The following is a 22,825-nucleotide window of genomic DNA, read 5'->3' as shown; positions in this document are numbered from 1 at the left end:
GTATCGATATTTTTATCTACACTAATATTATAAAGCTAAAGAGTTTGTTTGTTTGAAGGTGCTAAAGTCAGGAATTACTAATCCGATTTGAAATTTTGAAATATTCTTTCAGAGTTAGATAGCTCATAGCCAAGAAACAGATGAAAATGTGGAAAAAACGGCGAAAATTATTTTAAAGGGCTTTACAGCAGAACTCTTATTTGACGTCCAGTCGGAAGTTATCGGCACGTTGACAATTTAATTTTAATCTCATGGTTAGGTTGCACCAGAGGCGTGGTTAAAGTTAAAGTTATGGTTATAGTTAAATATGGCGTCCTTTAGCTTTAACTTTAACCGGAGAAAGTCCTAAAAGCGCCATCTAGTGCTCAAAAGACGAGACTTTAAAGAAAGTGATAAATAATCACTTGAAAAAATTGTTCTCAAGCTTAATTATTTCAAATTTCAATCCTTCAATTTATATAACTGCAATACATAAAACTACAGTACTTTTATTAAATTTAAGAAAACGATACAGCTGTAGTTTCGAATTTTGAAAAGTTTCATATACTGAGCACTAGATGGCGCTTCTAGAACGTTGCATCAGATAATGTCGGTTTAAATTTTAAGGCTGAGGGTATTGAGGTTATAAAAAATTGAATTATCCGTTAGGAAAAATATAAGACTGTAAAACATAGTAAATTTTCACGAAAAATTTAAATATACGTATGAGCGGAGGTTATATAGCGTCCTTGGACGCCATGTTTAACTTTAACCAGAGATTTGACATTTTGCACTGACTGTAGTTAGTCAAAGTTAAAGTTACAGTTATAGTTAAAGTTAGTTGGTGCAACCCAACCTATGGAAAGATGCTTGTGTAAGTGTATACGTCATGTATACGTAGACATATTTTTACACACAGATGTAAATCAATTTCGGTTTCGTTTGACAGACAAGATACGAGAATGATTAGATATTTTTTTATTTATTTACAATTTTTATAAAATTACATGATTACAGCTTATAATAATAATTACTATGGTGTCATATTTTGGCAACAATTATCATTAATACTGATAGAAAAGGTGGAATAGTCTAAACTACATAATATTAATATGATGCGCCATTCAGAGAGTAGAAACAAAGATTTGGTAACTTAATAAAGGGTATGTATAATAAGTATTAATTTTGTAATGTATTGGTTACCAAACTTTTTTGTACACATATCGAAAATACCACTATTATAATGTTATGTTTCACATGCGGAAATCTATGACTTAATCATGCTACAATATTTAATTGTTTATTAATATAGTTAAGATTATTGATACGATTTATCCAGAGTTATATTATCTCTGATCTGAGCTTTATGACACAGACATAAAGATCACTATCGAGGTAAAATAACTCTGAATCGACTCATCTCTGAATAGCTGTGCTAATTTCAAAACATGGTGACTAGAACATTTAATACATCACGTTAAATAATAAATATTATTTTATATACAATTCACATCTACACTATATTATATACATATCATATTTCGAGTTCAAGAGTCCTTTTTACCATGACTGATATTTGCAAAACTTCTCCAACAAAAACTTTAAGATATTTTTTTGCTATGACCCGATTCTCGTACCTTTCTTATCCTATCTATCTTCAATCAATTATAAATTTTGTTATGACAAACAGCTTATCAGTATATTTTGTCTTCGTCGCTCTTTAAAAAAGTTCGCTACATTCTTAAAGAGAGACGAAGACAAAACATTTAGATAAGCTGTTCGTCAGTAATACATGAGTCGAGGTCTAAGAATCGGGCCTCAGATTTCACCACTGCTTCAGCAAGTCTATGTGCGATCACTACGGCACGATATAGTCTATCGGCACAAACACGTGTCAGCCGAGCATGCCGCCCGACATGTTGCCGTGGACGCGCATATGCCTGTTCAGGTTGCCCGACTGCGAAAACCTGGAAAGTGATAAATTAAATTATTATAATATATAGTAAAATGTACCATCGAGGAAATTGATTCCTAGGCAGTTGACGGACCTACGTCATTTTGTCAGCTTATGTCAATTCAATGTTCGCTGTGATAAGGTCGGATGAGTTTGACTTAAGAGGGCGACTAACCCAAAAAATCAAACATCGTCCTTCTGTCTTCACACTCCCGCCCGTCTTTCATATGCCAGGTGAAAAAGGGCAACGCGGATTCATCGCCAAATTAGTTTTTTTCTCAACAACTCGATAAATATACAACATTTTAAAAATCGGCTAGATCGATTTCTCAATTATAGAATTGTATACAATGTGTTAAAATATTAACTTAGTTCAATGCACAGTTATGGCAATAAATGAAAAATTCGTGAAAATTAGATGCATCTTTGTGATTTTTTTCTATCGAGAAAATTTTAAGATATCATGTTTTTGCTCAGATCGGATTCTTGGAAATATAATGTAGTATCTAATTTTAGAAAATGAAAGAATTCGGGGCTTATTTTTAAGTATAAAAAGGAAAATTTTTGGTTGGTCGCCCACTTAATGCGACCAAATCACTCTAAAATCATCTCTACATTCAGGTACAATTATTTGAATTTAAAAAAAACTCCGCGTACTTAGTCAGTACGAGTCAGTTTGCTGACGACGATAAAATCGATGCTGCCAAGCGCTATTTACCTAAAGCAAATTGAAAAATGAATAGAAGTATATATTTATAAATGAAACTGCTTGACGAAAAATATACCACGGATAGGTACAGACCATTCGAAAACCAAAGTGAAATGTTTACGTATAAGATTGCTTAGTAAATAGTAAGGTCTAAGGTCTTGTTATTCGTTGGCAGTGGAAATTACTTACCATCAGTTCATCTTGTATAATTTAGCAAAGAAATACCAACCTCAGCAGACACAATTTACACTGGTACGGTTTTTCTCCTGAATGTATCCGAAGGTGTTTTGTCAATGTAGAGCTGTCTGAAAAAGCCTTCTTGCATGACCGGCATCTGTAAACGTAATATAATTATAATAAAAAAAATGAAAAATCTCCGATAATAAAAACTCTAACAAGATGAACCACAAATTTTCCAGCAGTGAGCAGGCTGATGATAATGAACTATTGATAAAAACGCTTGCGTTCATGTCAGGTTTCAATAAAAAAAAAACTTTGACGCGTCTGACTGTCGGTTTTCGTCGGAGGCTAAAAACCACATTACCCTTTTTTCCGTAGTCGGGTAAAACTTGGGTAAAACTTACTGGTACGGTCGCTCTCCGGAATGGGTTCTCATGTGGGTGGTGACACTGGAGCTCTGGCTGAAACGACGGTCGCAGATTGGACACCTGAAGCCAGAAAAACATACGCCAATAAAATGTAAGTTTCACCTCTTATTCATAAGAATCTATACTAATATTATAAATGCGAAATTATCCTGTCTGTCTGTCTGTCTCGCTTTCACGCCAAAACTACTGAACCGATTGTAATGAAATTTTGTACACAGATAGTCTAAAGCCTGAGAAAGGACATAGGCTACTTTTTAACTGGAAAAAGGGTTATGCCTAAATTTGTTCAAATTAAGTTAGTTCCAAAACTCATAACAGATGGCGCCAAGAGTCGCCTAGATCGCGCTATCGCTTGCTCATACGTATTTCTATAAGAGGTGGTACCAACTACCATGTTGATTGTTGAGATAAATTTTCGATTATTTCGATTGTTACACACGTTAATAAATAATCCACCTACCAACATAGATATAAGAAACAACAGCCTACCAATAATAAATACTAAATAGTTTATGGGTAAAGCTAAAGTTGTGTAATGCAGCTAAGTTGTGTACAGCTAAATAAGCTTTCAAATTTGGTACTTATAAAAAAGTTTAATTTAAAAAATTAAATATTATGTGCACACTGCACAGCTGTTTTTGGGTATTTTGATTTGAGGGGTACCAGGGTTTTAAAAAGCTTTTATATTTGACACCAATTTTGTTGACACCGCGCGCTATAAACTGAAGAAGAACAGCTAGTAATATAATAAAGGACCCTGCTAAGAAGAGAGAAACGTCATGTCACCGCCAAAAATTATTAGTAGACACTTTCTGGTGGCCGATTCTGTATCACACATTTGTGAGTTAAAATGTCTTTTTTGTATTCACTTGCATACAAAAGTGAGACTTTCCGTTACTCACTCCTCCGTTTCGTTAGTAACTCAGTGATTAACTCACAAATGTACGATACAGAATCGGCCAGCTGGAAACAAAATTTTTCTTTGTAGTTTAAAAAAAAGTGAATGAAGGTAATAAACTTCCATGGGCACTAAAATGGCAATCGGAAAGAAGAAAAAAAATCCTAGATGAAAATTGGCGCATTTACTATGTGAAAAACTGGAAATCGAATTATTCTGTATTTATTTCAATTATTATAGTATTGTATATTATTTATTCTGATTATAATATTGTATGTATTATTATTATAATTAAGTATTTAATATTATTTTCTTATATGTAGACTTAAAGAATTATTTTGTGATTGTGCACGCTCTGTCCATTTTCTTACATGTCATATCTCTCTTCATAGGGCTGCTGTAAGAAATTTCTTTAGAAATAAGCAGTTCCTTTGTGTCGTCTTTCCATGTCAATTGTTTTAGAATAAGTTTCTTGTGTACAATAAATGTTAAATAAAATAAATAATAAAAAATCTCTTCCAAAAATTATAAGTTTTTATACTAAGTGACTTTCGATTGTGCATATTTTAGCAATTTTTCGTGCATATTTGCATGCATATTTCAGCACTCCGATGTCTATAATTATTATTAGTAATGCCAGGTAATGCAGATGCTTTAAGAAGTGAATACGATAAGAAAATTGTTTGTTTATAATATTTCATGATCTTATCTATACTTAATATTATAATCACGCTAAGACTAATAAGAGCGAATAAATAGATGAAAATGTGGAAAAAACAGGGGAAATTATATGGAATTGCTTGATGCTTATATCTTATGAACTACTGGAGCAATTTTTATGTTATTTGGCAAACATGAAGAATAGACCACGTGAAGGGACATAGGCTATTTTTTGCTGCAAAATGTACGGTTGCGTGAAATTCCTAAATTACGCAAGCGAAGCCGCGCGGAACATCTATATATAATAAAATCGTAGGAAAGTCAATTCTGTATATTGAATATTTGTGTACAATAAATAATACTTGTGATGCGATCTATACCATACTATGCTAACGCGGACGAAGTCGCGGGCAACAGCTAGTAATTTATAATATCCTTTGCGTTTTACTAAATTCCAATTCTTAAAAGTAAATAGTATAGTGATTTTAAAGTTCTATTAATAATATTTTACGACTTTCATGTTGTTTAATCGATATTGTTAATAACTGTTATGTCACATCACTATTTCCCATGATCTATCACCAAAAATATTTATTACGTGAAACTCTCTCATAATTTCGGCCACTTCCTTAATGACTCCGTGGCGCAACGGTAGCGCGTCTGACTCCAGATCAGAAGGTTGCGTGTTCAAATCACGTCGGGGTCAAAACTTATTTTTGAATTTTTACTGCAGTAATCAGTAAAAATAAAGTTTTATTTCATGAAAAGCTCTGTATAATTTGAAATTGAAAAATTAAAAATCTCTTTAATTGTAAAATTTAAGGAACGCGCATTATATGACAGGGCGCATCGGAGCGGGCTGCATTTCATGGAGTAAATAATTTAAGTATGTTTAAAAATGGAAGGCAAAAGGTAAAAGTAGTTTTGCTTTAATTATACTGAACATTCTCATGAAACAAAATGTTATAAAAATACCCAAATTCGTAGATTCTTCTACCGGCTCACACATATTTTAATTTTTAACGAAACGTTACGTAGATACGCCGCGCGCCGGTCTTATATAATTAAGGCAACACTTTGATAATTTGGCTGAAGCGATATCGATTTTTCTCAACAATGACAATTAAAGTTCATTGTCAGTATTCATATCATGTCTTTGTCTTTGAATTACCCATAGCATAACACGATTGGTCAACTTTCATAACACATTCTGTGTTATGAAAGAAAAGACCTCTATAAAACAGATATTCTAATTTTGCCAACAAAGGAGTGATTTAAGCTTTAAAAATTTGTACACAGATTAGTTCAAGCATACACTATAATTTGCCCAAAACTTATATGAAATATACTAGCTGTTGCCCGCGTCTTCGTCCGCGTGGACTTCAGTTTATAGCGCGCGACGTCAACAAAATTGGTGTCAAAAGCTTTTATAAAAAAAAAACCCTGGTACCCCTTAAATCTAAACAGCTGTGCAGTGTGCACATAATATTTCAATTTTTTTAAATAAAACTTTATATTTTATGCCAAATTTTTAAGCTTATTTAGCAACCCAATCACACAACTTTACCCATAAACTATTTATCATTGATGGGTTAAAGGTTACGTCACTGCATAGATAAAGTACTGAGTTATTAAAATATAACGTAAAATAGAAATAACAATCGAAAAAACTCTAAAGCTAAATATATGATAATACCACCTCTTATAGAAAGACTTTTGGCCAAGCGTTAGCGCGATGTAGGAGACGCACGGCGCCATCTATTATGAATTTTTTAGAACTAACATAATTTGAAAAAAATTTACGCATTTTCACCCCCTTACAACGCTTTTTTCCAGTAAAAAAGTAGCCTATGTCCTTTCTGAGGCTTTAGACTATCTGTGTACAAAATTTCATTACAATCGGTTCGGTAGTTTTGGCGTGAAAGCGAGACAGACAGACAGACAGAGATACTTTCGCATTTATAATATTAGTATAGATTTATGGTTTTTAAATTACGCGACAAAAACCATTTTGTCGCTTACGCCCTTTCAATTTCTTGCTGTTCCATTTCTTGTTCAAAACAAGCGATCTAAAACATATCCGAAACGATTTTTTACTTTAACGCGGCGTCACCTTAATAATATGAGACCATTCTGATCATGGTATCTTACCGGAAAGGCTTCTGGCCGGTATGGGTCCTCACGTGTGCAGTCAGGTTGGCAGCCTGAGAAAAACTCTTGTTGCAATCTCCACATCTGTAAAAAAATGTTGTCGAATCAAAACCACCTCCTTTAATGGAAGTCCCTTAAATTTTTTAGGAACAGGCGCTAGTACCTATAACTGGATTTCAATTCTGGATCAGCATTGTTTGTAAGTGAATATCTCTGGCATTTAGAAAATATCGAGTTTGCACCGTAAAGTTGTTACTTGCCTATTTTCTTCTTCTTCTGTAGTATAATATGTTTTAGGACTATCATTATTACCTATATGGTCTCTCCCCCGAGTGTGTCCTAAGATGGGTCTTGAGTGTGCTGGGTCGCGCGTACGTTTTGCCGCAGATCCGACACAGGTTGGGTTTCTGTTCGTCATCTTCTGAACACCCGCTTAGTGCTCCAACCTTTAGACAAAAAATAACATCACACCAAAGGAATTTCAAACGCAAAAGACTTGTCACGCAAAAACTAGTAATCAGATTTGACACAGCAAATTTTTTAAGCTCTAGATTAGTATTAAAACTTCATAACTTCTCTAGTTCTCTCTAGTTTTAGCTTCTCGTGGTAGATTTTAGTGTTACAACTTTATTCCCCGGGCTAATATTACCTATACATCCTTTGACACCACTCACACCAGCTTATTGTTAATCGGGATTATTATATGCTTTACCTCGATAAAATATATAACATAATAGTGGGATTAGTGGAAGATCGATTGCGTCTTTAACGTTAGAGTAATTATGTAAGATCTAGAACCTAAATCAAAATCGATTCAACCGCTACTGCCGGTACTGTGATGCGCAGCATCCGTCGCGACAGACAAGCAGTCGGACAACTATTTTCTGCTTTTCTCTACTCTGAGTTCTGATCTCTGACTGTGCTTTCCTCTTAAGAGCTTTAAGTTTTAACGCAGTACTTACCTGTACTTTACCAGATCCATTGATGCAGGTGGTATACCCGAAGTCCGATTCCTGCTGATGATTCAAGATGTACGGATTTGCCATTTGTTCCTTCTGGTTCTCATACATCTTGCTCGGCGACCTCTTCAATGGCAGAGTTTTTTGACCAGCGAAGTTGGGCTTCTGCTGGAAGATGTAGTTGTTCTGCTTCTGGTTCTGGATTTGGATGGGTTTGAAGGTGGATGAGGCGGTTATGAGCGGATCGGACTGGCTGGGTCGGAAGTCGGCTGTGAAGGAGTAGGTAGCGGAAGGATAGGATGTGGGTATGTTCTGCGTTTGAGGGTATACCACGTTGACGGGCGCTGCGGAGTTCTGGTTCCATTGTACCTGGTGCAAAAGAAAAAAATTGCGCATTTTATTTTGTAACTGTTACAACATGGACAGAGTCAACAGACTACATATTTTACAACCCAGAGTCCAAATTTTTTATGTTTAGCTCCCTTTAGTCGTTTTTTTATTTAAAATAGCCTTTTTCTCTTTCTAAATTTTTGGAAATATATTCTTATTTTTTGATGATGTGTGCGAACTGCGGAAACATTAGGCATGTTTCTGCCCACATCATTAGTTACTAAAAATATGTTACCAATGAGTTAATGACTATAACACCTCAATTTATACCTTTCTTAGCATTCGAGCTCCGACTTCAGACGGCATAATAAGTAGCATAGGCCGTTTGAAGTCGGAACTTACTTACAAAAACTTTTACATAGCTACATAGAGAGTGAAAGCGCAGAAGACTATGTGAGATGGAAACCCACCTGCGGGCACAGCTGGTCGGGCGGGCAGCCGTGCATAGTCATGTTCATGGAGACGTTGACGCTCATGGTGGGGAAGAGCGGCGCGCCGCCGTAGTGCTCGTAGTACCCGTACCCGCCATTACCCATCATCTGTCAGATAGCTGATCGCATGAACGAGGGGATTTGATATTCTATTTGCCACCAGGTGCCGCTATGTAGCCTTAGGTATAGCCAGTCCACACGGCGCGTTGCGCCATCGCAGCGTTATTAAGAAGCAGTCTTAACGTCAACACCCCCTCCTGCTTTGTCTCGGGGGCTGCTATCCATCATGTGTGCGTTGCGACGATGGACACCTTGGTTATTTGTATGTAAAACAACGCAACGGCAGCGCTGCGTCGACGAAACGCTGACGCAATGCGCCGTGTGGACTGGCTCTCAGGGTCTATCGTGATTCGTGTCAAACTGCTGTCATATGTCACTATGTAGGTAACATGTGTCACAATACAGGTATCATGTGTCACAATATTATGTTTATTTGACACGATAGACTCTGAGGCTACATAGCGGCACCCGGCGTCAAATATAATATCAAACACCCTCATTGCAAACAAAACTAAACATTGATTTTCTTGCACTGGTATTAGGGTGCGGTGCGAGAAAAATATTTTTGTTGGGCTCTTTTCCTAACATGCGTGTTGTCACCTGCGTGCGGGTCTGGTCCGCATGAAGCTGCAGAGGGTGACAACGGACAACATGCTCCTGACCGCGCGCATGTTGCCCGCATGACAGAAAAAACATCACAGAAATTATAGGATGCGTCATGCGGCCAACATTCATGCGGATGAACCGCGCGCGGGCAGATACGCATGCGGCACGACCGCACGACAGGAAAAGCACCTTATAACTGTTTTTATTCAAATATAGCGTTGCGTAGTTAAAACATATGAAGTCTTCATGATCTAAATAAAAGAAGACATTACATAATTATCGGCCTGATTTATTAGCACTCTAAACTACTTATATTATATTAAAGAAAAACGCCCACACAATGTTATTTTTTATAAGCGCGTTCTCGCGTCATAAAAAAGGAACTAGAATTTGCGGCTCCACTGCGGCCTGCGGCCTATCAACACATGCGCGTACCTTGTATTACGTCAACAACTCTACTCCAAGATATATTTTACTTTCCACCCCATTGAATACTTTGCAATTAATTAACAAAGATATCCGCGATCCCAATCCATCAAAAGGAAACCCCATACGAGATTAAGCCATATTAATTATTATTATAACCCTACCCCCATTTACCCCATATATCTATCTCGCTCTAACATCTCTATGAGAAATTCGGCCAAGCGAAATTTCATATTTCTTTCAACAAATCCCATTTTCTACCTCGCTTTATACACGCTAGAAATTCAGCAACAAGGATATCTTATCATCTCTTTCTGGCAATAGTAATCGCGTATGTAAAACCAAAAATTCAAGGACTTTTATCTCGCTCGTTCTTATGTAACCGATTACGTTTCGATTCTGAATTCAAAAATTCAAAGCAGCGCCAGTACCCCATACTCTATCTCGCTCGCGCCCGCCACAATTGCATAAGTGTGAAGGAGATACCTGCGGGTGCACCGTTTCGGCGCAGTCGTGGACGACGGCATGCTTCAACGAGAGGAGGACGTCCGCCGCCTCCCCGCCCCTCTCGCGACACTCCCCCCCGCTCCTGCTGAGATGAAAGTTGTATTGATTTTTCGAACAGTTCGATGGCACCCTTATGTCAAGGAGGTAATGACCAATCTGATAGAACGTCAGAGGTGGAATAACACTGGACGGAGTAATATAGATCCGAAAATCACGATGTACGGTCTAACAATTAACAAATTTAATTTTGTTAGGTACTTCGTGATAAAATTCGGAATTCGGATGGGTATAAAATAAGAATACGTGTTCTCAAAGAGCATAACCGCACAATACAAATAAAATATTATAATCACGTAGTAAGTACTTATATCTCAGTGTATTATCATTAAAATCCCATTATATCGATAAAGAACCTAATAAAATATCCGGGGGTCATAATAGGGGGTCCGAGAAAAAAGTGTGGGAGTCCCTGTCTAAGGCATAAATTTAATTTAAATAAAATGTAGGAAAGTACCTACTTACTACCTACGTATGTTTTAAGAAGTAGGTACTTAATTAAATATTTAAACTCAAAATGTAATTTAGTTACTTTTTAGAATACGTACCGAAAATCGAAATAGACAAAATATTATTTTTAAATTGTGTTTCATTCATTTGTTTGACCTGCAAAACACTAAAAAACACTTCAATATTAAGTATTATAGGTCTCAGAATCTGATGGCAAAAAGTGAGAAAATAAATTGACTCTAGCAATACCGGGGATGTAACTACTTAACCTTAAATAGTATTAATATTTAGAATACATATTATAATATACAGGGTGTAACAAAAACAAGTAATAATACTTTAGGGTGTGTACGTGTTCCTTGTAGAGAGTTAACTGTGAAAGTAGCAGCTCTGAAAGACGAAAAATTTTTGTCACTTTTGTATGGACAAGGCCCCGAGCGTCACGAGTTTCCCCATACAAAAGTGAAAAAAAAATTTGGTCTTTCAGCGCTGCTACTTTCACAGTGAACACTCTACAAGGAACACGTACACACCCTACAGTATTATCACTTATTTTTGTTACACCCTGTATATATTATTCCTTTTTGTAGACTTTCTTATACTTACATATAACAAACTATTTTAATTAACTCTCTTTCCAAATTCCGATATCTTTTATTCCTTCCGCCGTTCCTTACATTTTTACCTCGTCTGTGGCACAACATACGCATCCCTTGTGTCAAGTTGTCAAAACCGAAAAAAAAATACCGGGGATGGCAAAAAGTGAGATAATAATTGGAATAAAACATTTTGATCCTTTTTTTTCTGATAGCGGCGGATTCTGTGTGTTAAACATGCAAATATAAAAAATTATCCAATGATCAAGGATATTTTTTGAAAATATGCTGTCAAAAATAGCCATCAGAGGCCGTGTTCGTTGGCGTATTTTTGGACAAACCTTTATTGCGCATGTCCAAAAGATGTCATGGCAACGCCATAAGAAGTTGCTGGTCAAGTCGTAAACAATAAAAGCTAAACATAAATACATATAAGCCAAAATTGTCTAACAGCCGCACAAATAATTTATTTAACACTATGATAGTGTTTGATTATTTTATTTTGGAAAATATGGATATGGATTACTTGGAAAATTTAATTTTTTTTTTAATTTAATGAAATAAGAAGGCAAACGAGCAAACGGGTCACCTGATGGAAAGCAACTTCCGTCACCCATGGACACTCGTAGCATCAGAAGAGATGCAGGTGCGTTGCCGGCTTTTTAAGAGGGAATAGGGTAACAGGGGAGGGAAGGGAAGGGAATAGGGGAAGGTAGGGAAGAAAATAGGGTAGGGGATTGGGCCTCCGGTAAACTCACTCACTCGGTGAAACACAGCGCAAGCGCTGTTTCACGCCGGTTTTCTGTGAGAGCGTGGTATTTCTCCGATCGAGCCGGCCCATTCGTGCCGAAGCATGGCTCTCCCATTGGTTTGTTCATTGCAACGCCACGAACAAATTGCAATTGGGTTAAATGTCAAGTCGTAAACAGTTGTCGTTGCCATGGCATGACATGATTTGGACATGCGCAATAACTAGGTTTTGCACCGAATGCGCTAAAAATTACGCCGACGAACACGGCCATATTCTGGTAGACCTATAACATAACTTACTTTACAGGCACAGAGTAGCTTTATCCATACTTTAATATTATAAATGCGTGAGTAACTAGCTGTATGCCTGTCCGTCTATCTCTTCACGCGTCGGATGAACCTATTAAGTTTGATATGGGGATCATTTAAGAGATGGGAAAAATTTACCGTTCCCGAATCTCGCGCGATAAATGCATTTCGACATTTTCGACTCAACGTAGTTGTGAGCGAAGACCAATACAAGTTAAGTAAATTAAATATTATCCAAAACTAGATGTTCCGCGCGAATTCGCCCGCGTAATTTAGGAATGTCACGGAAACCGTACATTATTTTGCAAAAAAAGAAACCTATGTCCTTTCACGTGGTCTATTCTTTATGTGTGCCAAATAACATAAACATTGCTCCAGTACGTTCAAATAAGCCCTAACAAATTATTTTCCCCTGTTTTTTCCACACTTTCCTCTATTTCTTCGCTCCTATTAGTATTAGCGTGATAAAATAGCCCTTCCTCGATAAATGGGCTATCTAACACTGAAAGAATTTTTCAAATCAGACCAGTAGTTCCTGAGACTAGCGCTTTCAAACAAACAAACTCTTCCCTATTATAATATTAGTATAGATTTACAATTTCGTTTCTAACGAGAGTTTTTATTTGTGTGTCACAAAAAAAAGTACACGTAAATATAGTATTCCTCGGAAACCACTCACTTTGTCGAGATAAAAATCGTGATAGTTTAATAATTTACACAGATACTTTATTTCATTAACGTCGGTTATTTTTTCAGTTATGAGTATAGGTACATAAAGACAGACATTTTCGCCGCCGCAGAATCCACCAGAGATTCTCAACATACAGTCTATATTACTCACTTGGACCCCGCAGGCCGCACACAGCGAGAAGAGGAACAGCGAAGGCAGGTGGTCTAGTTCGAGAGCCAGGAGCGAGAATGAGCACATGGATTCCCCAAGTTAAGGGGTTTTAGCAGGGATTCTCAACTTTTTTTCTCAATTCTATTACTCGCATACGGCAAGAAGGGGAACAGTGAAGGCAGTAGATCCAGCTCGAGCGCCAGTAATAAAACGAGCCCTGTCGCCACTGTGATAAGAATCCACCAGCATTCAAGGGGTCGTTTCGGAGGTCTAGCACTTACTTGTACCTCGCACACGACGAAAAGGGGAACAGCGAAGGCAGGGGTCTAGTTCGAGAGACGGTAGCGAGAACGAGCCCATGAATCCCAAAGTTAAGGGTTTTAGCAGGGATTCTTAACATTTCAACGGGTTGTACTCACTTAATGTACCCCGCACTCGGCAAGAAGGGGAACAGCGAAGGCAGGGGGCCCAACTCCAGTGCTGGTAGCGAAAACGAGCCCATGTCGCCAATATGATGATAATCCACCGATTCATAAGTTCTCACTCACTTTGTACCCCGTGTACGGCGAGAAGAGGAACAGCGAAGGCGAGGGGTCCAGCTTGAGTGCCGGCAGCGCGAATTAGCCCATGGATCTCAAAGATCAGGGGTTTTAACCATGATTCTTAACATACTAGGGGTCTATTACTCCATTTATACTATGATTACTCACTTGTACCCCGCACACGGCGAGAAGGGAAACAGCGAAGGCAGGGGGTCCAACTCCAGCGCCGGTAACGAGAACGAGCCCATGTCGCCGCTCCACGCCTCCCCTACATCCTCCAGGTCGCACGGGATGCTCGTGAGCGTGTTCAGCTCATTCTCCGGACAGCACTCCGGCTCTTGCTGGAAGAAATAATATTTTATTCGCAAGGGGTACATGCGTAGTTTAGGAGCCATTTTTTTTAATTAATTTATTTCGTACCATATGGTATGAAATAAATTATGGCCTTAAAATTGTGATATTGTAATAATACAATATCATAATTTTAAGGCTTTCCCCCGAGCAAACGACCTTGACCATATATTTGACGCGTTGCCAAGATCGCACAAAAATCCTATTTTTTTACTTATCTTAGTTCAAAATTGATAAAAAAATATATCTAACTAGACTAGCACGAGTCGGCGCATGAGTACCGAAAACTATTCCACCTCAATTTTTTTATGCGATCCTCTTCAAATAGCCCTCCTGATGATATAAATGCATGTTGCCATGGCGCAACCCGGTGCCATATTGTTTAAACAAACATTGTTTAAACAATTGCAAGGAATTATTATTTTTCAACCGGATTTTTTTAAAATATTCTTTATTGAAATACCAATAAAAATTTTTTTTGACCTTTTTTGCTCGTAATCAATAATAGTAACAGTTAGGCACTTGAAATTTTCAAAAAATCCTTTATTATATTAGTACTTTAATAATTAATAATAAAATGAAAATAAAGTAAATGTTTAAGGGGGGCTCCCATACAAAAAACACAATTTTTTGTCTACTTTTGCTAAGATAAAAAAAAGATATAAACAATAAAAATTTTTTAAATCTCTATTTTTAATGTTATTAAATATTGTATAGAGAATTTAAAAATATATATAACTTAGACATTATTATTTTTTTAAATATATTTTTCTTGGGGCGAAAGTACCCAAATTTGAGATTTTTCAAACCTTAAAAAATTCATATCTTTAAAAATATTAACTTTATCGTGAAAAGTCATAGGACCTTTTTTATTGGTATTTCAAAAAAGAATATAAAAAAAAAAATGTCCGGTTGAAAAATAATAATTCCTTGCAATTGTTTAAACAATGTTTGTTTAAACAATATGGCACCGGGTTGCCCCATGGCAACATGCATTTATATCATCAGGAGGGCAATTTGAAGAGCATCGTATAAAGAAATTGGGGTGGAATAGTTTTCGGTACTCATGCGCCGACTCGTCCTAGTCTAAACGGGGAATATGACGTACCTAGTTAATAAAATTTTCTATCTAATAATTGTCGTGTGTTTCAAATAAACGTAATTTGTAAATATTATGCTGAATGTATGCTTCAATTTTAATAAATTGGTATTACTTTGGAAGCTGATATCATGAGTATAATAAACAAAATAGGAAATTAATAACGGGTAAAGAAATGTTGATATACTGAAGAATATTGCTGTATTTTTATTATTACTTTGTAGCTTTCAAATTATGAGTTTATAAGGCTCTAAATAAGGTAAATTACGGCATGTCCGTAGGGGGAGCGCCTTAATGTCTACTTTGGGTCTTGCACTAGGCGCAGCCTGTCTTTATAAAAAAATACACCTAACATACCTATTATACGCCTGAATATCCTATATAAATTATTTCAAAGGTAAAAAGGGAATGATTAGTTTTACAACAAACGAATTAAATTGTTAACACGTAGGTTAACACTATGTGCCGTTACGCCAGATTACAGTTTTCAGGGAAATATGACATCATTTGCAATACTTACATATGTATTGCAAATTCCATATTATAGCAACAAAAAATAATTTAATGTTGCCGGAGATCGTTGTTTTAATTTGAGTGTACTATTAAGTATGCATTTTTTGGGTTCTCTTTATTGGAGTTAGGTACGTAATCTGCAGTATCTGGCACTACACAGAACATGTAGATAGGCCCAGGATATAAATTTTATGGCCGTCAGCAAATAAAATGTATATACTATACTCAGACGACTTAAAGCGTGACTCTCGTAGCATACTCGTAGCATACATTTAGTATGCTACGAAGGCCGCGCTTAAGAGGATACAACAGGGGCTAGAGAAATGAAAAAAAAGTACGTGTAATATCTATAGCTGTCTCCCTTACCTCAAGCCTATACCGCAGAACGCGATAGAGACAACTGCAGAAAATCCAGAAAATCAACGATTCGTTGTCCCCTGATTCCTTCTCCAAAACTTAACCGATTTAAGTACTTTTTTCATTAAAGATTAAAAAAAGGCTTGAGCTGTGTAAATGGTGTGTTCCTATGTTTTGCTTTTTTTGTATAATCTAGCCAAATCTGTTTTCTGGACGTTTGAACACAGTGGAAAATCTGGCCATTTTTTGGGTTTTTGAACGTTCATATCTTATTTAATAATTAAATTATGAAAAAAAAGAAAACATAGGGACATTGTATTAGTGGCCGTAGATATTCAGGAAAAAAATTATAACTCTACTAGCATTATCCAGGGAGGAAACAGGGGACAGCGTTTGTATGGAAAAAAGGGCGGTGTGGAATCCTCTTAAACTGGTCGCACCATAGTAATACTTAAACTTATTGGCTAAAAGCCAAGCTTTGTGAGGCCTCGCGTCGTCACACCTTGGCTCATTGATGATAATTGATAACACATAGACTACATATAAAAAACCTTGACTGCACATATCTACATATAAATAAAAATTACCATGTTAAAGCACAAATCAATAGGCGTGATAGTTTTACCGTAAAGTGTACCACAAAATGTACAGGTAGTGGGATATACTAGGGCTCGCTTCGCTCGACCTGATAAATGCGGCAGTGTGTGCTTGTTAGGTACCTTTTTACGTGTACTCAACTAATTTTGATAAAATTTGGTGCGGTCGAGATATTTTAGATCCCGAGAAAAATATTAAATAATTTTATCCCTGAAGAAAGAGACACGGTTTTTAAACAATAAACGGATTTATGCCCAACGATTTTAATGGGTAAAGAGATACTTTGGGTTACGTAGTAACCAAGTATTTATTAATCAGTGCTTTGAGTCCCGGGAATGGACATCGTATTTTATCCCGGAAAACGATTATAAATTATACCATAGCGTAGACGTACTATAAAGTTACTGATTTCATGAAAGATAATTGATAGTACACCATGGGAATAAGGTCGCCCCCTGCAGAGCTGTTTCTGTACAATATGTATTGTACACTGTATTTTATTTAGTCATAATGACACTGTGATTTTATATATTTTTTGTAATTTTCCATCCTTTTAGTAAAAGATGGCCCCGTGCGATTTTCTTACGCCGCGCCGGTTCTTCTCGCCGGGTTAATTCCCGAACCGGTGGTAGGCACCAGTATAGTCCTGACGTTCAGAGAATATTTGAAAAGAAATATTCTGAATAAAAAAAAATGAGTTTGAGTTTGATAGGCTGCGCAAAAATGTTAGAGATAAGGAAGGTGTGGTTTCCCAATCTTTACCTGGCAGCAGTCGTCAGCGAAGCGGAGCTGGTCGCAGGTGCAGGCGAGGGGGTCGCACAGGCTCTGACAGCCCCCGTACTGCGGGTTGTTCGGCACGTACTCCATGCCGGGGGCGATGGGGGGCGGTGGGGGGAGTTACCGCCCACAGCTAGGGGCGTGTCACTTTCCGCCGTTTGTAGTCCCGGGTTGGCATGGCTGGGGAGATGAATAGGTTATAATGTATCTATAGATAGTCTATACTACTGTGTTTGAAATATAGTAATTTGTTATTATTATGTAATTTGAATGAGACTATGGAATCTTTGTACACGATTTTTACCTATCTCCAGTAGTCTAATTAATTCGAAACTTTGCATACGTATTAAGGGTCAATAATAATAATAATAATAGCTCCCACACCGGTTTCGGTGACGGTGGCCGGTTTCATTGAAACCAGGCCAGCTACGCAGGAGTAATTTTATAGTGCCCAAGTGTGTGCGCAGTACACAAGAGCACTCTCTGTTCCTTTACTCTCATAACCCAGTGGGGCGGAAGACCGACACGACTGGCGAGAGATCAGGCGCAGGACCGACTTTTTACATGCCCATCCGACGCATGGATCATCTTACTTGTCAGACAATCTGGTGATCAGCCTGCATCGTCCTAACCAAACTTGGAAATAACATGTTTCCAACGCGGGAATCGAACCCACGACCTCCGAGTCAAGAGCCGCGCTCTATACCACTAGACCACGGAGGCGTAAGGGTCAATAACAATGCAACAATTTGTTGAATTTTTTGAAAAAATAAAAATAAAAAAGTGTTCTTTTTAGTTTTTTAAACTATTATTTTTGTGAGTGCATTGATGGGTTATTGCTTACTCTTTAAACATAGGTACCTATTCCATATAGAAATAGCCTATAACTCGCTGTATATCTTAATGTGCTTAGGTGCTTTTGGTTAATTGGCTGTTATTCTTTTGTTTTTAGGGTTCCGTACCCAAAGGGTAAAAACGGGACCCTATTACTGAGACTTCGATGCCTGTCCGTTTATCCGTCTGTGTGAAGAAATATGTATGTCCGTCTGTCTGTATGTCTCCAGGCTACAGCCTGGAGACATACAGACAGACGGACATACATATTTCTTCGTTTCTATTACTCTTAGCGTAATAAAATATAGCCTATAGCCTTCCTGGATAAATGGGCTATCTAACACTGAAATAATTTTTCAAATCGGACCAGTAGTTCTTGAGATTAGCGCGTTGAAATAATTTCCCCTATTTTTTTTTCACATTTTTTTCTATTTCTGCGCTCTCATTAGTCTTAGCGTGATAAAGTATAATCTATAGCCTTTCTTGATAAATGGGCTATCTAACAAAGAATTTTTCAAATCGGACCAGTAGTTCCTGAGATAAGCGCGTTCAAATAAGCCATTTCAAATAATTTCTCCCACACTTTTTTCTATTTCTTCACTCCTATTAGTTTTAGCGCAATAAAATATAGCCTATAGCTTTCCTCGATATAATGGCCATCTAACACTGAAATAATTTTTCAAACCGGACCAGTACATCCTGAGATTAGCGCGTTCAAAGAAACAAACAAACTCTTCCCAATTATAATATTAGTATAGATAGTATAGATAAAATATACTAAATATAAAATACTTTATATACTAAACGGAAATATTATTTCCTTTGTCTGGTACCCGTAACACAAGTCCTTCAGGTACTCATCACAGGTCCAGACTGACGAGTGACGTGGTGTGAAGCGTCCTTTTCTCATTACTGTTGCTTAGCAGGCTCAAAAGAGCATTCAAAACTCTAGATAAGTGGTCCCCAATCTTTTTTTCATACGGGCCACAAACATGTTTTGGTCTTGGTGTCGCGGGCCACAACAAACATTTTTTGGGGTGAAAAAATAATGTTCTTCAAAATTTACTATTTAAAAGTGGAAAAAATTTCACTAGTTTCACTACGGTCTACGACTAAGAAAATCGTAGACTTCGAATTTGTGATTTTTAACATAATATGAGTATCATAATAGTATTTATAGGTGATCATGATTAAATGGCTCTGAGTACGGCGGTAAATGTCAATAACAATCAAATAACAATACCTATGTGCGCATAAATTTTAAACTTTAACCTATGTCAGTAAAGAAATTTCTGCATGCAGTAAAGAAATGAGGAATAAAAGAAGGGGATACTTAACTGATAAGATTCCGAGGGGACCCCTAAAATACAGTTTGGGAAACTCTGGGCTAAACTATTTTATTGTTTTTTGACTTCAAGAAAATGCTTAATAATAACATAATTTACATTGTAAAAATAAATGGGTATATTCGTATTTATCATGCCAAACTGATACATAAAGACGTATAATATCAGGGGTCAGCAACCTACAGTTCGCGAGCCAGACTTCACGATATAGATTTTGATTTCTGACTATCAAGCTACGGTCTATAGCTCTATTCGCAAATTATTTTATTTACTAAATAAATAAAATAATCGGCTAAGAGCGAGTCGGACTCGCGCACGAAGGGTTCCGTACCGCTATAGAGCGAAGGTAGGCAAAAAAATTGTGTTTTTTGTATGGGAGCCCCTTTAAATATTTATTTAATTTTTATTTTATTATAAATTGTTTAAGTACACACATAATTGAGGATTTTGTGAAAATTTCAAGCGCCTTCTTGTTACCATTACTGATATAGAGCAAAAAAACACATTTGTTGTATGGGAGCCCCCCTTAATTTTTATTTTATTTTGTTTTTAGTATTTGTTGTTACAGCGGCAACAGAAATACACAATCTGTGAAAATTTCAGAAGTCTAGCTATAACGGTTTTTATACAGCCTGCTGACAGACAGACGGACAGAAGACCCGTTTTACCCTTTGGGTACGGAACCCTAAAAATGGTTTCGAATTGATAAACTAGAATTAGGCACCACCTACATACTTACATACACGCTTGCTTTTTTAGGCTTTATAATGTTTCTTTTCGTTTGTGTATGGTGTTGAAGTGCTACTGAATTATTACTTACTAGGTAATAGGAGGTATTAAATTAAAGTTGTGCTAGGCTATTCATTTATTGTTTTTATGTCTAAAATGCACAGACTTTCAGATATTATTCTGTGAAACAGGCTAGATTCTAGAATGTAGGCTAAAAATTCAAGAATAGGTTGGTAGCATAGAATCAGGGCAGGAATAGCTAAAATTGGTATAGGTACTTGTACTATTATCTATTATGTCATCTGTGGTAAAGGTAAGTAGTTGTATTATTTTTTAGGCTTTAGAACCTCGTAACAACCCCTATTTTTTATGATATATGCATTTAAACAATATTTTCCGGTAAACAAGGAACTTAAAACGACCAAAAAAATATCATGATTTCGCAGTATCCAACTCCTACGTATATTGGTAAAATCCAATATACGTAGGTGTAGAGAGAGTAAATAAAATTTAAAAAAAAACCGGCCAAGTACGTGTCGGGCCACGCGCAATATAGGGTTCCGTAGTACCGCTAGTTTATTTTTTAATTTTTGTATGGTAACACGTTATAAATGTACATACATTATGTACATTTATAACGTGTTTTACACTACTAACAACATCATCTCAGTTACCTACGTTCAAAGGAATTTCTACGAAAATTTACTTCTCCGAATACAATTTTTAGTTAATCGACTATTACTAAATAACTCATGAAGTCGTCTTAGCTGTGATAGTTTTCCTTTTAAATTCAGCGTATTTGCTACTCTCACGAATTTTTTTACATTTCCAGAAGCAGCCGTTCAGCTGGTAGAAGGGGGAACACTGGACTCTAACGATTTTTTCCACTTTAAAACTTCATATTTCACAAATAGATCTCTAAATCAGAAAATTATCTTTGAATACTCATAATATTTCCAAAAAATCTATCCAACGACATTCAATACAGTGGGGTGGACGTGAGAAAAATAATCATCCCCGCTTGATGTGTAGGGGAGGTACCATAAATTTTTTTTTAAAGATTTTATGTACCATTTTGTCGGTATTATTAATATGTCCATTCATGCCGAATTACAGTTTTGTAGGTCATAATTATAGTCTCTGAGCAAAACCGCGGACAGACAGACGGACAGACCGAAATTATAAGGGTTCCATGTTGACTACGGAACCCTAAAAAGTGGTTTGAAGTAAGTTCGAAATATAAAATGTTGTCATAAACATTATTCCCATAAATACAATTGCTCTGCCATCTGAAACTAACAATGTTCATTGAGATTTTTGGACTCTACATTTTTATTTTAATCGACTAAGACAAAGGCGAAAGGAAATTCAACAATTTTAGAAGTCTGTACACCTATTCTTATTGTATTACTGTGTCAACTTTTTTAATAACTGAGATATATCAATTATTAATAAGGTTGAATATTCATTGATTTAAAAATTGTTAACCTATTTAAGGAAGAAATGCTTTCATGGCCTGGATATGAAATACAATCTAAAATAAGCAGTACAAGGTACAATTTTGCGTATTTATAGTTACAACTTTATTATCATATTAAAATCGTTTTGATTGATCATTTAATAAACATTAAAATATGTATAAATTTATTTGTTTGAGATCTCTATTTACCGGAAGTTGGACCTTCAATTGATAACCGGAAACTGACGTCTTTGAAAATGGAACGCGAAAAACCGGATAGAGTATTTATCACGAAGATTTCACACTCTTTTTATTTTAAAAACCTTTTTAATGCGTTTATCCGTGTTTAAATACGTATATATCTAGTAATTTATAAGTGTAACAAGATTCTCTTTACGCGATAGAGAATTAATGACACTATAAACAGAAGAAGGTAGGAAATTGTCATTGCTAAATTCTAATTGTATTTACACCTATCCTATTAGCTCGCAACCTATTATTTTGTTTAAAAAATATTATAATGGACACTCTACCTTACCTTCTTGGGGAAATCCGAAAAAATCCAATAGTGTAAAACAAAATAGCACATCACAAAATCACAAAATAACCACTAATTAAATTAAACGTGTGGACATGCGCCATGGCAACACCAACTGAAAAAAAAACACGAGCGCACCCTTAGCGGCTAGGGCCTGTGACTAAATGACTATCTAAGTTAAGTGCAGTCCACTCCCCCGTTAATTGGTTGTTTATAACCAACCCCTCTGAAAAAAAAACACGACATATTGCGCGCGGTAAAGTCACTGTCAATGGGGGCGCGATGTTCTAATTTAGATACTGCACGTTTTTGTTTTGAAACAGTTGGTCTTTGCCAACTTTT

At 36.4% G+C, this 22,825-nt stretch overlaps 1 protein-coding gene and 1 non-coding gene across 3 annotated transcripts; one reads left to right on the top strand and one right to left on the bottom strand.

Annotated features, from left to right (window-relative positions):
* Positions 1–1,103: 1,103 nt before the first annotated feature.
* LOC121737777 (protein glass-like) lies at positions 1,104–22,546 on the bottom strand. Of its 2 annotated transcripts, none has more exons than XM_042129470.1 (11): positions 22,484–22,546; positions 17,563–17,757; positions 14,052–14,224; positions 10,318–10,423; positions 8,719–8,847; positions 7,922–8,287; positions 7,272–7,405; positions 6,960–7,043; positions 3,227–3,310; positions 2,872–2,976; positions 1,104–1,946 (listed from the first exon to the last, which is right to left on the bottom strand). In XM_042129470.1, the coding sequence occupies exons 2-11, from the start codon at positions 17,665–17,667 to the stop codon at positions 1,874–1,876; spliced, it is 1,359 nt and encodes a 452-aa protein (XP_041985404.1). In that variant the 5' UTR covers positions 17,668–17,757; positions 22,484–22,546; the 3' UTR covers positions 1,104–1,873. The 2 variants fall into 2 exon arrangements, with proteins under 2 accessions (XP_041985404.1, XP_041985405.1); XM_042129471.1 differs by having other exon boundaries at positions 10,318–10,420.
* Positions 5,443–5,514, top strand: Trnaw-cca. The gene has a single exon. It is a non-coding gene; the product is annotated as a tRNA-Trp (tRNA).
* Positions 22,547–22,825: the final 279 nt, after the last annotated feature.

The sequence above is a fragment of the Aricia agestis genome, chromosome 21 (genome assembly GCF_905147365.1).
Source record: "Aricia agestis chromosome 21, ilAriAges1.1, whole genome shotgun sequence".
Lineage (NCBI taxonomy): Eukaryota > Metazoa > Arthropoda > Insecta > Lepidoptera > Lycaenidae > Aricia > Aricia agestis.
Note: the sequence above shows the minus strand (reverse complement) of the source record. Positions and strands in the feature narration are given on the sequence as shown.